Source organism: Poecilia reticulata, linkage group LG9 (assembly GCF_000633615.1).
Source record: "Poecilia reticulata strain Guanapo linkage group LG9, Guppy_female_1.0+MT, whole genome shotgun sequence".
Taxonomy (NCBI): domain Eukaryota; kingdom Metazoa; phylum Chordata; class Actinopteri; order Cyprinodontiformes; family Poeciliidae; genus Poecilia; species Poecilia reticulata.
Window position 1 is genome coordinate 8,900,770 of NC_024339.1, and position 17,925 is coordinate 8,918,694.

A 17,925-nucleotide genomic window follows, 5' to 3' on the forward strand; every position below is an offset into this window, starting at 1 on the left:
TCATTCTTTGGTCATGTAGTGACTCACCAAAGAATGAGTGAGTCGCTATGTAACCAAAGAATGAGTGAGCCGCTATGTAATAAAAGAATGAGTGAGTCGCTATGTGACCAATGAATGAGTGAGTTGCTACGTAACCAAAGAATGAGGGAGTCGCTACATAATCACAGAATGAGTAAGTCACTACATAACCAAAGAATGAGGGAGATACTGGGTAATGAAAGAATGAGTGAGTCATTAGGTAACCAAAGAATGAGTGAGTCGCTGGGTGACCAAAGAATGAGAGAGTTGCTGGGTAAAATTTTGAGTTTTTGCAGTGTAACACTTGCTGACCAGTAGTGCGCACACTTCCACTAATCCGCTAATTTTGCATTTAGCGCTTTAGCATTTTTACTAACATTGAAAAGCATTTATCGCACTTAGATCCCATAAATAAAGTTTTCCAGATAAATCCTAAACCGCTAATTTATTTGGCTGTTTTGTAAACTTTCAGTTAAAAAAAGTTTGACGTTTCGGTAATCGATTATTAGTAATACATAGTTCCCACAGGAACAGCCATCTTGGTAGACTGGATGTCAGCCTTAGCTTGCAGAAAAAAGCTACATTAGCTAAGCTAATTTTGCTAGCTCTGCAGTAAGCACTACAGTAAATAACTCTGATATTTATCATAGTATTAAACAGAGATTGGTGATGGAGTCAAAGATATTTATTTAATAATTCATCCAGTGAAATCTGGATTTGAAGAAGACATTCAAGTCGTTTCAGGCCCGTGAGTTAATGGTAGCGAAGGATTCTGTTTACCTGTTTTGCTCCCATCGACTCGAACATCTTCTCCAGCAGGACCCTCATCTGCTGGACGTTGTTCATCAGCACACAGGGCTGCAGGAAAACACAAGAGACAACTTTACTTAGGAAAAAAATAACAAAAACAGACCAATCAAGTGATCAAGGCAAAAAGTAAAGAGAATAAAATTAGGTTAATTTGAGCTCAAAGAACCACAAATGTTACAGTTGTATAACAGAAGCTACTCACTATCTTCTCCTTCTCACAGTAGGATGGGAAGCTCTTGGCCAGAACCGCACAGTACTGCAGCAGAACTTTGGTAATGGTCTGCGAAAAACAAGAGAAAACGCTTTGGGATATTCTGGAGATTCTAAATGTTGGCATCTTTTCCTGGTGGAAACGCTGCAGATACGCTGCTTCATGAAGCTTGATTTTATTCATCCAATCAGCACATTCCTTGGAAGAAAAGGAGCCAATCACAAGTCAAAATATTCCAGGAAGTGAAATAACAAAACAAAACTGTACATAGCATACTAGAATTTTGTATAATACAGAGTATATAAGCAAACAAATATGCTTACTTTGTGCATTTCATGAAACATTTCTATAATTCTTGATCTATTCTGTGATTCTACTCAGTTCTGTCTACTTTGAGCTTCTTTCAGAATGATGATTTTAGGGGATCTGTCACTTTAAATTCAAATGAGCTGCTCAACTCAACCTTTAAACTTGCACAAGAAAATGACTACAAATAGATATGCAACTGTACATCTTGGAAAAGCATAAGTGGAGCATCCTGCACAGGCAACAAGAATGCAGTAAGCATTTCCTGGACGATAAGTTGACAGCAAAACACTTTTCTTTTCCAATAGCCATTGTGCAGCGCACCAGCTGACTAAACATGCTGGAGCTCAGACAGCCAAGCCCAGTCTGTTGCTAGGTAACAGACTGGGCTTGGCTGGGGTTGCTAGGCAACAGGCACTGCCTTCTGATTTGTGATGTTACATTCTAGAGGCTTTCGAAACGGCTCATTTTCCAGACACCCAGAAGAAATATAAACTTATTGACAAATAAAACATACATGGGTGGTTATTTCTAAGCGGTTTCTCTGTTTTCAGAAGCAGTGAAAACCCAAATGGAAAAATTAAAACATGCAAAATGTGAATTTTGCAAATTAGATACCCTTTAAAGACCAACATCTATTTCTTTGATTATTAATTAATTTTTGTTTTCTGTGTGTTTTCTTCTTTTCTTTCTAACTACTATCATTTATTTTGTTCTTTCTGTGCATCCTGTTTTAAAATGCTTTATAAATAAACAGTGTGAGCACAGAACTTGTTAAAGCTAAAAAGCCAATAAGTTATCGGAGCAGCATGAGGTTATTTTGACTTTTGAACAGATCCAGACTGCATATTATCCCAGAAATTACTCTTAGGCAGCAAAGAAAAAAACTTGGATGCTTATCCAATGTTTTTTGTTAAAAAATGCAGATTTCAGAATAAAAACATTCAAACAAAAGGTCAAGAAAATGTTAACGAGCGAGGTTGCACAAAACACTCTCTCCTGGTGAGAAACCCTAAATGTCAGGTTTGTTTACGTCCAAACCTCCGTCGGCCACATTTTTAAGAAGTCAGCAGTTTAATTTATGAATTAAGACGGGAACTTATGGACAGGAAGGACCAAAGTTGTACCGTTTTCCCCTCAGAGCGTCCAGAACTCGCTGTGACAGATTTCCCGGCTTTCTGCTGACTCAGCCGGACGGCGGGCTCATGCATTAAACATTCTAGCCGTTAACAGCCTGCAGTCCGTCCCTCAGTCTGTCTGTCTGTTCAGTTAGACCTCCCTGCTGCTGTCATAAAGATTAATAACTACTGTTATCTAGATGAGGGTAATAGAGACAACGCTGCAGGAACTGATGGCACAAAAAGTTAGCAAAAGAAATCTGAGACAAAAAGGGAAAAACAAACTGGGATTTTATAAAACATGAGTGGAGTGGAATAAAAAGAGAAGTCATTCACTGGCAGGGGACAGAGCGATGGCTACATTAGCCCTTCTTTATGTAATGAGCCCCACATCGATCCAGCCTTAAGGGCCATTAGTTTTAATGGAAATGCCTAAAAGGTGTGAAACTACAGTACATCTGAGTATAACAGAAATGTTAAACTCTGTTGGTTTGGGTATTTTACATGAACAACTGATGTGAGGAGGTGAAAAATGACCATAATCTGCAGCAGGAGAGCAATTTTAGGCAAAAAATAAACACACCTCTTCATTAGATTTGATTGAAGAGCACTCTTAAAGGGGGCAAAATTCATTTTTCGAAAGTGAATTTTCAAAAAGTGAATTTTGAAAATTCACTTTTCACAATTGAGATTTCAAATTTCCATTTGAGTCTCAAGTACTTCTAAAAACAAACCAAGCGCTTAAAAAAGAAACACATGTAGTCATTTTCTGGCAAAAGCTTAACGTTTTTTTGGTGTCTGGAAAAGGAGCTGTTTCAAAAACCTCCTGGTTATTAAGTCACAATCGAGCGTTACCTAGCAACCCCAGCCTAGCCCAGCCCGTCACCTAGCAACCAAAAGCAGATCTCCAGCACGTTTGGTCAGCTGGTTTTACCATTGTATGCGCGGTACAATGGCTGCTGGAAAAGACAAGTGTTTAGTTGGTGACTTACCATTCAGAAGCCACTTAATGCATTGCTGTTGGTTGTGCAGGAGGCTCCACTTCTGCTTGTCAAAGATCTACAGAGTGTTTAATTGCACAATTGTTTGCAGCCATTTTCTCTTGATAGTGTAAAAGTTGAGGTCAGAACTGACCAGATTAAAATCTTTTTATCTAATAGTGATTCAAGGAAGCATAAAAGGTAATTACCATGAATTATCATGAATGTTGTAAAAGTCAGATACAATGTGTACAATGTTCATTTAGCTCCACATGTGGAAGTGGGACAAATCAAACTTAAATGAAAAAGCTCAGACGTCCATGAAAAAGCTCAGACTTCCATGAACAAGTCGAATGCAGGTCGAATTTGGGCAAAAAAAAAAAAAAAAGGAATTGGGTTGCATTTTCCTGCTTTTTGTTTTTGCCACAGACAAAAGAGAAATCCTCCAACCGCTAAAATCTGGCTCTACTCCATTTCTGTTCTTATTTTGTTAAGAAAAAAGTTGCAATCAGTGTCTTCTTCTGAAGTTTTTGAGTCAGTTCCGTGGTGTAGCGCCCCCGCAGGCGGGGAGGGGAACAGGTTTTTCAAATAGTTTGGTTCATTTGACGTAGAGCAGTGTAAAAGTGAACTGCAGCAGCTGAAAGTGTAACAAAAGTTGCAACTTTGTCCCCAATCCTGCTCCAACACAGCTGGATCAAATGGTTGCATCAACTGTTGAGGGCAGACGCCTGGAAAGGAGCTGGTGATCTGAGCAACGCCTGTAAAAGCTGCAGCACAGCAGCTCTGTAGGACTGGAGTTGAGCTCAAATCTCATAACCCTCACCTTGGCGAAGCGTCTGTTATACTGGGCCACCACTGTGGGATCGGGACAGTCCAGTTTCTTGATGATCTCAAAGCTCTGGTTGAGCTGAGTGAAGATGTCCACCACTGAACTGGAGAACAGGACGTGCTCCGACGTCTGCTGGAACTGCAGGAAGAGCCAGAAGACCACACATTTCTGTAAGTGCAGACAAACAGCTGCTCCACATCTGAGACAATCTAATCGCTGCACTTACAGTATTGAGTGTCGTTATACAGGAAGGCATCAGACGGACTAATTGTACCCAGATAATTAGAGAGTCGAATTTCTGGCTTCTGCTGTTGGTTCCTTTCAGTTCTCACAGCAAAAACACAAAATATTACCAATTTTTGGTCCAGATTCTAGTGCAAATCTCTTAATACTCTGGAAATAAGACACAACTAACTTACAAGTAACTTTTCAGCAAGATATTTGGGCTTATTTTAAGTAAATAGTTCTTTACTATTGATAAAAAAGTACTGGTTTCATTCTACCAACAGGACTGGAAGTTTTCATCAATATTAAAGAACCACTGGCTTAAAACAAGCTCCTGTCCCTTTCAGAAAAGTTACTTGTAAGTTAGTTTTTTCTTATTTGAAGATATTTTCTCTGGAAACTAGACCAAAGATACTTGGTAAGATTTTGAGTTTTTGCAGTGCTCTAACTCTTAAAACATCTCAAAGAGACTGACGAGATCAATGACATAAAAATGGCGTCATATTATTTCACTTAAAGTATTTTTGCTACATTATTATTTAAAGATGTAGAAATCTGACATAAAAAACAGAAAACACATCTATTAATTTAAAAGAGGTTTAATATATACATTTTTATGAAACAGTTCTTAGTAATTAGTGTCATTTGGTAATTATAAGTCAAAGCAAGTGAAAATCACAAGCGGAGTCCCTCAGGGCTCCGTTCTCAGTCCGCTTTTGTTCAGCATCTACACAATCTGACCAGCTCAGATTATCAAGTGTTACATAATCTCTTTTAATAGAAATTATACGTGCTGATGACGTACAGTTTTATATTTCTGTCACCACTTGAACCAGACATATATACATCAAATAAAAAGACACATTTTTCCCTCATCGTCTGAAGTTAAACCTGTTATTACTTGTATTTCCTAAATGTCAGAAAACTTAGCAAGAACTCTATTTTTTTTTTTTTTAGATTTACAGTATTATTGGATCAATTCAATTTGACGTATATTGATCACTGATGATTGCACCCTATAAAATGTAATGTTTGCTCTCTAATTAGTGACTGTATGTTGTTTGATTTGCCTTGTTGCTGAAACGTGTGACACAAATAAACTTTATTGATTCATAATGGGTTCAACAAAACGAATCAAAACCTAAAGTGTTCAGTGTTAAACTGCAGCTTCCAGGAGCCTCTTGATGCCAAAAGGCTCTGAACATAACGTGCAGCTTCTGAACAAACCAGCAGCTCAACAGACTTGTCCATCATCCTGTAAAACTGGGCTCTAGGTGGCCAAAAGAAGCGCCGGCTGAACCCGAATCAATAAAACGATCCAGGAGGGAGTCTGTGACCTCAGGGTCATCAGACAGAAGCTGTAAATTAACTGCTTCTGTTCTGCTGCTGTGCTCAGGGTCCAATTCAACAATCTGATAAGAAACTCTGCAGAAGACAGTCTCAGTGTGGGTCCAGCTGCTGAATGCCACAAGAACCAAAACCAACAGGTTTGGTGTGAAAACTGGATCTGCTTTCAGGGAAATGTCCTGGGAGATCCTGCTTTTTATCCCCTCTTTAGATTTTTATTTTCATCCATCCCTGTCTGTCATATGTTCGCCTTTACACACCAGTAAAGGCGAACATGTTTTTTATTTGTTTAACTTTACAAATAAAAAACTGAGACCATTTTGAACTATAACGAGCTTAATTTTCTAAAGAACATTTAACACTAGAGCTGGAATGCATCTTAAATATCAGGAAACATTAAAAACAACAGTAATTAAATTGGATTATGAAGTTTCTGTAGCCAATATAAATTCAGCATAGACAGGGATAACAGGCAAAAGAGGCAGGCAGTGCTGCTGTTTGCAGCGTTTTGCAGACTTTTCAACGACATTAAAAGGGGAGCATCTCTTTAACAACTGTTGTTCTAACGAATATTATCATTTTAATTTGTCATTCAATTAATTGATTTATTGCTTATTGTGAAAGGCAAATTCACAATAAGATCTGAACTAAATCAGAACAATTTTTAAGCTTGTCAGCGAATCAGTTTTAGATTTTTTCTGACCCCTAGATTCATTTATTGGATTAAAAAAGTTGAGTGTTTATGCATCACCGCATTGAGCTTTGCAGTTAAGAAGCAACATGCATGAGATCAACTTTGTGATTCAGTTAAATGTTTTTAATTATTTCTGGTTGTTTTTTGTTAAATGAAAACTCACCCCTTCTCTCTTGTCTCTCTCCAGAGCTCCGGACATGAACTCCATCGACACCTCCTCGTTCTCGGCCAACCAGGCCAGAACAAACTGAAGGAACCACCTGCAAAAACACAGACAGAACAAATGAAAGACCATCTGTACTAATAAAGATGTCCTGAAGAACGGGGGGAACCTTCCCAAGCTACCACCAGGCAGAACGATCATGTCAAGTCGGAAAAAGGTTGGTCCATTGAAAGAAAACCATAACGCTGCAATGCTATTTAGCTAAAATGGACATTTTACGCAAAATTCACATTTTTATACTTCCATCGGGTTCTTACTGCTTCTAATATCAACCCAAGTGCTTAAGAAAACCCACAAAGCCGGTTTTGGCAATAAGTTTATGTTTTTTAAAGTCTAGGAAGTCAACCATTTTAGGAAACTCCGGAGTGTAAATGCGCCGTTACCTAGCAACCCCAGTGGAATTCCACCCGTCACCTAGCAACCCAATCTGAGCTCCAGCTGGTTTTACCAACGTATGTCCTGTACAATGGCTGCTGGAAAAGACAAGTGTTTTGTTGCCTTTCAGAAACCATTTGCAAAATTCACATTTTACACGTTTTTATTACTTTGATTTGGGTTTCACCTGCTTATAAAAACAGTTTAACTGCATAAAAAAAACCACTCAGATATTTTGTTTTCGGTAATACGTTAATGTTTTTTTCTGGAAAATGAGCCGCTTCAAAATCTTCCGAATGTAACATCGCAAAAAAATGTTTGAACATGATTTTTAAACGCCCATAATCCTAACCTATTCAAGAATAATGTCGTACTCTTCACCCAGTCTAAAGAAGTTGTTGAAATGGCTAGTGTGACATCTGTTATTCAGTAGATCAGTATTTCCTGTAGTTTGGGAAGGAGGGTTAGAAGTGTAGAAAGACAAAAGTTAGTAGGGCAAACATTTGCCGAGTTCAGAGTGAATTAAAACCCAGAACCATCTTGTAGCGAGGCAGCAGCAGCGCTAACAGCCACACCTCTGTGTAGCTCGACACGCAGCACATTGGGGGCAAATTAAACAATCGATCAAAAATTGATGGGGAGGAGCTTCCCTTTGAAATAGGGGGAGAGGAAGAGCGTCTTACGCGGAGTATTCAGGCACATCGTCTGCGAAGGCGGGCAGCTCCTTCACGTACTCGTTGTACAGCCACTTGACTTTGAAGTGCAGGTTCATGTAGTCTGAAGACTTACACAGCTTATGGTTCTCATGCTCTGTGAAAGAAAAACAGAAAAATTAAACATAGAAAACAGCTTAAAGCTGCAGCATAAGATCTGTTTTTATCAGAACAAATCAATATAAATTAACCCCTTCAGACCTGATGTGATATTTCTGGGATTTTGTCATTTCAGTGATTTCTGTTATTCTTATTAATATTGCATTGCTCTGAAAGGGGAGGAGAAACTGTCTATTTTCCATCAAAAACATAAATTTAAGTTCATGGTAGCCTATTAAAATTGCTCTTGTGATTTTATATATTTTCAGTGATATTATGTGAAGTTATTTTGAATGACGGCAGATAAACAATTTTAGTGTAACTTTAACTGTTAGCACATTTAACAGCGAGTACAAGAGGTTGATTGACAGCGCTAAGACCTGCCTCCTGGCTCTGATTGGTTGTTTTTGGTCAGGAGCGATGTATTTCTTCAGACAGCGATAATATCTTTGGGAGAAGGTGGAGATCGATCTTTTCACAGATTATCTGGGTCATGGTGACAGTTTTAACAAATATGTGAAAAACAATATTTTTAAATGAAGGTTCATACTGCAGCTTTAATTCACACACCGATCCCTAACTTTAATTCATATTTAGGACAACTTTAGTCCCTACAAGGCTTAGTTTAAACTGAGCGGTACGACACAGGTTGGTGCGCTTCAGTACGACATTTTGTCTGTTTCCATTGTAAAAGCGGCATTTTTGTGGAAAAAAATGAGAATTGCTAAAACACACACACCCACTCACGCGCACACACACACACACACACACACACACGCACACAGAAAGTCTTACCAGCATAAAAATCAACTCTGCGGATGTGAAATGTGGCAGGAGCTGAGACGGCAACAGAACAACGAGTGAAGCAGAGAGAGTTCAGAGAGCGAAAAGAAAGCGTGATGCGTTAACAAACAGAGGAGGGTGAATTTATAAAACAACACTGATGTCACACAAATCCAGAACCAGGATAAAAAATATCACTATTTATGAATGATCTAATACTTCAGGATAAAACATTTTGCAGGATTTCTACAAGTCTCAGAGCTACAGCGAAAGAGCTTTTTATTTATAAATAATGTAGGTTGAGGAAAGTTTGAGAAAACACAGAAAGGTTTTATTCAGTCATATTAAATATATGCTTTCTTGTAGTTCCAACCCATTTCAGAAGCTCTTTCACTGGCCACATGTTGCTGCATGCTGTCAGTTAGCTGCTAGCTGTTAGCATGACAGCTAGGAGAACCTAAAAGTCTCTACCGCTCATTAAAAATTGATTAACAATAAACACCTGAAATGACTTGGTAACTAGAGGAAGGCCACAAATCTTGATTTCTAAGCTAACGCTGTTGTTAGCAGCTAGCTACAAAGTTTAGCATGTCTGTCTGTAAGATAAACAAATACCACTGGTGCGCTAACCCAGTTAGCATCGACGTCTTAAGCTCTCAGTGACTTTCCAAAGAGAAAAAACCCTAAATATTCTGAATATGTGGTTTATTTTTCTTAATTTATTTTTATTTAATCTTTATTTAAACAGATTTTCTACGATGGCGTATTAGAGCCAATGTACATAGAAAAAAAAATATAAAATTTCCACCAAAAAACGTGGAAATTTTAAGATTAATCTCAGAAATTTTCTAGAAAAAACAAGGAAGTTAAAAAATTGATAGGAAAAAAATCTGAAATTTGGATATTATGCTCAGAAATTACAAAAAAAAAAAGACTTTCTGAGCTGAAACAAAAGTTGTTTTGATTTATTTTACATATTTAATTGGAATGCCAATAAGCGAGGAATAACAACATTTAATGCTAGTTTAGGTGAAGCATGTTAACGATATTGTATGATGATACCCTGAATATGTTGCATAGAAATAGAAACAATGATAAATGCACTATGATAATATAAACACCTACTGACTATCAGCTATATTCCTCTAATCTCACCATTGTTCCAGCGATAGTGATCAACTTTATCCAAAACTGAAGGAAATGGTGAAGAAGAATGAGAAGAGAGTTGATGGCGAGGATTTAGAGGTCGGATGGAGATGGTACCAACCGCTAAACGTGTTTTTACCTTCCAGAGCGTATTTCATGTCCTGAGCAAAGAGAGTCCACATGACCTCAGCGCTGACTTTACCCACGTTCAGTTCCTGAGGAAATCTGAAAGGGTCGGAAAGGAAAAGCTAAATATTGACACATTAAATGTGAAAAACTGAAGTAGTTTTTGTGAATCTGTTTTCTTTTTGGTTCCTGTGCTCTGAATAGAGTGTGTGTGTGTTGGGAATTCACAGTGTCCCCTGACCAGGACAGGGAATGCTGCTTTTACTGTGATGCAGATTCATTTTCTTTATTTATGCCATATTTCGGCATAAATAAAATTATATTCCCTTTCCGGGAATATAAAAATCCCTACGTAAGAATCAGACAGAAGTCGAATTCTTTAAGCATCCAGCATGCCGACATGAGTAACTCATCATCAGAGCAGCCAGCAGAGCAGAGGATAAAATCATTTTATGTCATCATTGCTGCCATATTTGAGTTACGTAATAATAATCTAAAGACTTCTGATGTTGTCTGATGGACCAATTTTCTCAAAAAGTTGAAGTGAATGTCAGAAAAATAAAATTTTTTACTAAATGTTATGCAATTAAATCTTGATTTGCTGATTTGAAGTGACAATAAAGAAACTGAATTTACGTTGATGATGAAAGTGGGTGTAAATCTGTTCAGGTGAATGAAACTGACTGGTTGATGACGGGCGCGTATGAGTTTTTATCTTCCTCGATGATGGACACGATCAGCGTGATGAGCTTCGGCCAGAAGTCCAGGTTCTGGATGCTCGGGCCTTGCTCTTCAGGCTGACTCTCCTCCTTTTTCTCCTCTTCTTCTTCTTCCTCTTCCTCCTCCTCCTCTTCTTCCTCTTCACCATCCTCTGCTTCTCCCTCAGTTTTCTCCTTCTTTTTCTTCTTCTTCTTCTTCTCCTGCTCAGGCTTTAAACAGAAAAATCAATTTGAAAAAATTAGAGTAGCTGACAAAAAAGAAGACTTTGTGCAATCTTTGTAAGGCTGAAACGTTCGGTTAATTTATGCAAAATAAAAAGACAGAAAAACAGGTTTCCACTCATTAACAGACACATATTTCAGAGCAAAGTTGTAAAATATTCAGAGGCGCTGATGGTGACTCTTATTAGTCCATTAGTTTGTGCAGCAGCGTCCATGAGAATAAATTTTACTTCACATAATAATCCTTAAATGCATTAAGAAATATCCATCCATCCATCCATCCATTTTCTTGCACCCTTGTCCCTTAATGGGGTCGGGAGGGTTGCTGGTGCCTATCTCCAGCTAACGTTTCGGGCGAGAGGCGGGGTCACCCTGGACAGGTCGCCAGTCTGTCGTAGGGCAACACAGGACACACAACCATGCACACACACACTCACACCTAGGGGCAATTTGGAGAGGCCAATTAACCTAACAGTCATGTTTTTGGACTGTGGGAGGAAACCGGAGTACCCGGAGAAAACCCACCATGCACAGGGAGAACATGCAAACTCCATGCAGAAAGACCGGGGCCGGGAATCAAACCCAGAACCTTCTTGCTGCAAGGCAACAGCTCTACCAACTGCGCCACTGTGCAGCCCCATTAAGAAATACTGAAATGCATCAGAAAATTTTCCAAAACTACTGAAGGTCGTGAAAGTGTTTTATTTAATCTGACAATGTAGACAAAAAGGACCAAATTAAGGATTAAAACAGATAATATTGTGGATTATCTTTTTTTTTTCTTTCATTCTATTATATTTCATTTGTATATTTGATCTTTGTGGTAGAGAAGATATCTGTGATCATAAAAAATATTATCATTTAAATCTTAATGAAACTCTATAAGTCTGATTTATTTTTATTTTAGCAGCTGCACAACCTTCCGGGTCGCATTAAGGGTTGGTTCAGATCGCTAACGGATCACAGATGTGAGTAAATGAAGCTGATCGATCAGGAGCTGCAGACAGACTCACCTGTGGGCCGGCGGGCTGGAACTGGCGGCTGAAGAGCTCCAGACAGTTGTTGAAGATGTATTCGTAGGTGGAGTTCAGGCAGGCCTTGACGCAGTCCCGGACCACGTTGGCGGCTCTGGGCGGACTCGGCAGCTCCAGCACCTGAACGTCAGCAGCCAGTGAGCGGGAGGACGGGCAGCAGCGAACAGAACCAACAGAAACACTTCATGAAACAGTCATGGCGTTAAAACAACATGGAGGCTCAGGCCTGTCGCGATTACGAACATTGGTGGAGGATAAATTGCCTGAAATGCACATATTTGTTTGCTTAACTTCACTACAAAATTCAGTGTCATGTTCCTTTGTGCTCCATCTAATTCATTCACAACATGAAGCTTCATGAGTCGGATGTTTTTCTGTCACCTTCATCCTGAAGAAGGTGATGCTGGTGAGAAGATCTACCGTCGATTTCAGGTCGCTGAGTCGAGCCTTGTTGCTGGCTGGGAAGTTATTCTGCAACAAAAACACACAACATCTCTGAATATCAGACTTTATTTAACACTAAAAACATCTTTAAACTTTTTAAACTGGTAAAGGATAAGATTTATTACTCAAACAAAACTTTAAATCGCCCTTAAATATCAATTAAATACACTTTGTTGTATATTTGGAGTCTCCAGGATTGCAGAAAAGTTTCATTTATCGTCTCTTGGTGCCAAGTAGAAATCCTTGTTTTGATTTGGGGCATATTTTTCAATCCATTCAGTTTTCTCTATTCCCTATTACGCTATTTGAACAATAACGTCAAAGCATTTCCTGTAGAAGAACTAAATTAAGTTTTGGACTTCCAGCCAACATGTTCTGCAAATCCTAAAGACTTAGAAACAACAGGCACAACAAGGAAATAACACTAAAATGACAACAAACTTTATTTTAGACATTCATTTATTGTGCATTGTTCTATAGAAAAATTTGTAGTTTCCAGTTTCATATCAATAATTTCAAACTTATGCATTCTTCTCCCAGGAAATATTTTCCTTTCTTGCATTAAAACCACTTATTTTTAAATGCTGACGATGCCAAAAGCTTCCACTCACTCTGTACGTGGAGAGGTCGATTCTCAGAGAGTTGTGCAGCTGATCCAGGAGCTTCACAAAACGATCCCTCTGTTGGAGCAAAACCAAGAGAATCACAGAAATGTTTCACGGACTCTTAGAGTTGTTTAGACTGCAAGGAAAATCCATGCATGAGAGAAACAAAGCAAAAACAGAAAATATCATGAAAGAAAATCTGTAAAATGTAATTAACATGTAATATTCGGATTATGCTGTGTAGAGATTACAAATAACTCTTTCCTCAATAGACGGGTAACTTCCTTTATTCAGTTATTTTTACTGAAAGAATCTTAAACTCAACACTGAACAGCTGCTACTGATAATTTGCAAAGTTAATGTTTAATCAAACACCAGGCAGAAGATTAATTATAAGCAATCAACTTATTTCCATGAGAAAACACAGTAAGAAACTCAATTAGATGGAAGCTAATAAAGCCACAGCATCGGTTACACACACTATTAATGATGCACATCTTTATTTATGATGCTATCTCAGTATCACTAACAGTCTATACACATATTCATTGTTTCAGATGTAAATAATGCTTAATGCCAAATATACCTCAACTTATAAAGGTACAATACTGGTGGGGTACAAAACTGTAGATTACTTTTAATAAAGTTCAAATTTAACGAGTTTATGAAAACATTCCTGAAAGCCACAAATTATGTCAGCAAAAATAAAAATAGCAAAAAGTTTTGCCATTTTGGGGAAATCTAACCCAAAATTTTATTAATGCTCTATAGGTTTTACCATGTCTCTGTGTTCATTATTGTTACAAATGTGTTGCCGTACTGGTTCATTCCTTTTAGTTTATTGAATTTATTTCTCTTAGATTATTATCAGGCCTTTTTTCTTTTGCTTTGTAGATAATTTAAGTTCACTTTGTCTTAATTAAAGCCTGAACTTTAACGCGTTATCTTTGATTACTTAATTACATAGATTAATCTCCATGGCAACCATTCAGCTGTGCAAACGCCTGGGTGGAGCTAGCTCCGCCCAGGAGGCTCAGCTCCTCCCCCATTCAGCTCCTTCAGACTAGCCAGCACCAATTAGTGAACACCTGGTGGACTCATTACATTCTTTTTATTATCAATTTTTTTTGTTGTTGAATAAATATTATGTTTATTCACTGAATAATTTAGCAACAACAAGGGTTTTTGAATTGAAAATGTTAACAACGATGCATAGTTTCAGATTAAACTGCGATGACATATCCTGCAATTAACTTGATAAAAAATTTCGATCGAGTCCTGACTTTGCTCTTGGGTCCTTTCAAACCCCAAATATGACACATAAATCAATATTTATTCTGTTCAATTCACTTGTAGTACTGCATCTCACAAACAAAATGGAGCAGTTAGGACTGCTCTGTTTCTGTGTAAAAGGCACAAACTCACAGCTTTTAGGATCACAAACATTGAAGCTACAGTAGTTTATTTACTTGAAGATAATATCAAAAAACGTTCTGATTATGGTTTTACCATTTGAAAGCGGGTTGATCTCAGTTTATATTCTTAAAAATCAGGCATAAAGGAGCTGCTGGATCCTCTAACTCGGCTCTCTCATCTGAATTATGGCCAGCAGCGGTATCCCCAATGCTTATTTTTATCCACTTTCCTCCACATTGCATTGGCTGCACAAATGTATCTGCATGGCACGGGGAAGAAAGAACCTGCTGCTTGGGGGGAGAGTTATCTGCCGCGGAGGGAGTCACGACTTGGACAACAAAGTGAGGAACCAGACTGGGTTTTATCTCAGATTAGTGGAAAGCTGGGCTTCCACTCTCACTGCTTATGATCTGATTGGTTACAAGACATGGAAAAGATTCCCTAAATGCAGCATGTTTATTATGCAACCATTTAAAATTACGTTTGACGCCTCCCTTTATACCGTCAGAAAAGTGGAAACTATTGTTTGTAGGCATACTAAGAAAGTTTCTGTGCATAAAAATAAAAAAAAATCTTTGTATTTTTACAAAAAAATGTGATAATCCTGAGAGTTTTGTTTTTGGTTATGCCTCTGGAGCGTCCCATGGAGGCAGGAGCAACACAAATGAAGAGGGAGAAGCACAGAGCGTGTAGAACGGCTTTGTGAGTCACGACTGTCATGACAAAAAAGAGTAAAAATAGGAGGAAAATCCACAAGCACCAACTAACACAACTGCAAAGAAATGAAGTTGTATTCTACTCAAAAATGTGTCACTACTCTTAAAGGGACGGTATCATGTAAAATCAACTTTTCTTTTAGCTTTACATCATGTTTTATCTAAAATATAAATGAGTGTTGCTTTGATTCTTTCATGCATGTTTGAGAAATCCTCTAATCTCCATGGGAATCATTCAGCTGTGTAAAACACCTGGGTGGACCAAGCCCCGCCTTAGAGGATGAAGCTCCTCCCCCACTCAGCTCCTTCAGACTAGCCAGTAGCAATCAGCAAACACCTGGTGACACTGTGCATCTACTGACTCATCATAAGACCCAATTCTTAGGTAAAAACGTTGATAAAAGATTAATAGAGGAGCCGTGTTGTGATGACTTCCTGAAGGCGGAGCTTCAGAAAGGGCAGGAGCTTCTTAAAGAGACAGAGGCCCAACTTCAAGGCATTAAAATGTGGAGTCAAATTTTCTTTAAGTCATATTTATAACAACTGAAGGTAATGTAGATATTAATTGTGCTGTAAAATAGCTCTGGAAAAAAAACATAATACTGCCCCTTTAAGATCTTACCTTAACTAATCTATGAATCTGTTCAGATTTTGGATGTAAAGCTTGTTTTGGAAAAACAGAGAAATGGACTTTATTTTGCATATTTGGGTGGTTTAAAAGCATTTACTCCGTCTATAACTGTGATTTTGTCCTTCATTGACATACATAATAAAAATCTCAAGCGTCTTAGCTTTCCAATTAGATATAATACGTATATATGAACCCAAAAACTTCAAAAGGTTTTCTTCAACTGAAATATTTTTAAAGCGCCAATTTCCTCACACAGCTTTAGGAAGCTTTCATAATACGGAGTCTGAATAATGCAAACCTAGTTTTGCTTTTGAGAAACAGAAACATCAGAGAAAGAGAATCCAGGGGGATAAATGTTATTTTTTTTATAAGGAGCGACAGAGAAGAGAAACTGCAGCTCCATTATGAAATCAGAATGTAACCATTAAATGAGACGAAACCGAGACAGAAAATAAAACGGCCTCCCTGCTGTTTGGTATTTTATCTGCGGTCAAAAATAAAAAATTTATGGACGAGAAATATGGGATCTATTATTCTGAGAAAATTACAGGCTTGAAAACATGTTTTTGTACCTTCAGTGAGAGAAATCCTGAGCAATTCAACCGAGAGTTTCATCTGAAACTATTTCATCAAAGTATTATCGTTTAACAGAGCAAATTTTAAATCACAAATTATATTTGTTTTCTTAATTCCTAATCTAGCATGAGATTATGTTCTAGTCTGGGTTCTGATTAGCCCATTCCCAGAATATATTTATGTCGTAAAGGTTTTCCACGACAGCAGAAAGCAACAAAAGTTGAACATTTTTCCAACTATCTTGTGTTTTGTTGCTAACCCGAATGCTAACATCATCAGAAAGGGTTGGGGACCAGAAACTAGAAGAAAAAACATCTTATGCACCTGTTGTCCCCTGAACAGGTTTGACATAATTAAAAATAAAAGTAGTAATATATAGATTTTGTTTTTCCTTTTTCTTGACGCGTTTTCATCAAGAAATGTTTGTATTTTGTTTTTCAACAAAGGTTTGTAAAAGCAAAATACAAAACAAAGTATATACATTTCTTGACAAAAACACATCTATAAAGAAAAGCCAAAAGAAAATATACACATTTAATGAAAACATGTATCTAAAGAAATCGTAAAAAAGAAATAGAATACTTTATTGACGAAAATGCATATATAAGGAAACGTAAAAACAAAATATTTACATTTCTTGACAAAATGCATGCGTAAAGAAAAGTAAAAATAAAAATATCTAAATTTATGCTTTTATTTTATTTATGTCACTTTTGGTCTTCCATACACTAAAGGCTGAACTGTATTTACTACTAAAATATTTGGAAATTTTCCACTAATGATATAAACAATTTATTGATTACTGCCAAAAGGTTTGTTCTCTTGATGAAAACGCATATTATAAAGAAACGGAAAAACAAAATATTTACATTTCTTGACAAAAATGCCAGTGTAAGAAAAAGGAAAAACAAAATATTTAAATTTATGCTTTTGTATTTAATTATGTCACTTCTGGTCTTCCATACTATAAAGGCTGACTTGTATTTATTACTAAAATATTTGGCAATTTTCCACTAATGATATTAATAATTCACTGGTTACCTCCATTCGGTTTGTTTTCATCCTCGTTAATTCATAAACAATCAATCATTGAGCTAATTCAGGATGAAAAACATTGCTATGCAACATTTTATTCTACTATTTCATGCTGACTAAGGCATTTCCGTCTATTAATAGCCTATAAGTTGACCAGATGGGAGGGAAACAGCTTACTGGAACATTTTAGTCAGGAGAACCTAATGAGATAAACAAACTAACCAGCAGGGCTTATTATTGAGCTGACAATCCAAAAACACTCCTACACCATTTCTCATTATGACAGCGGACCTGTCTGCTTCCTCTGACCCGTTGAAGCAGAACCGTGCAGGACAGGAGAAACCGTCACGATTGGCAGAAATCCCAGTAGCCATTCAGTCCGGCCGAATTGTCACACCTGCCTGCGGTTCCCAAAATGGCCACCGGTCCGATTTGGACCAACACACACGGTTCAGAACCACCAAGTCTCACAGGAAGTGACAATGTAAGGATGAAAAATAGATCCAATATGAAAATTAACCTGC

General features: G+C 37.6%; 1 protein-coding gene across 14 annotated transcripts in view; it reads right to left on the minus strand.

The window, feature by feature from the left end:
- Positions 1–17,925, minus strand: part of unc13ba (unc-13 homolog Ba (C. elegans)) — a 144,217-nt gene that overhangs the window by 29,558 nt on the left and 96,734 nt on the right. For 11 of the 14 annotated variants that reach the window (XM_017306831.1, XM_017306837.1, XM_008417732.2 and 8 more), the window contains 12 exons: positions 13,034–13,102; positions 12,360–12,449; positions 11,958–12,098; positions 10,688–10,932; positions 10,017–10,102; positions 9,887–9,922; positions 8,744–8,785; positions 7,820–7,946; positions 6,702–6,798; positions 4,267–4,410; positions 1,031–1,108; positions 799–876 (listed from right to left, as the gene is read on the minus strand). In XM_017306831.1, coding sequence (XP_017162320.1) covers positions 799–876; positions 1,031–1,108; positions 4,267–4,410; positions 6,702–6,798; positions 7,820–7,946; positions 8,744–8,785; positions 9,887–9,922; positions 10,017–10,102; positions 10,688–10,932; positions 11,958–12,098; positions 12,360–12,449; positions 13,034–13,102 — 1,233 coding nt within the window. The remainder of the gene's footprint in view (positions 1–798; positions 877–1,030; positions 1,109–4,266; positions 4,411–6,701; positions 6,799–7,819; positions 7,947–8,743; positions 8,786–9,886; positions 9,923–10,016; positions 10,103–10,687; positions 10,933–11,957; positions 12,099–12,359; positions 12,450–13,033; positions 13,103–17,925) is intronic. The other 3 variants (XM_008417733.2, XM_017306834.1, XM_017306832.1) reach the window with 2 other exon arrangements.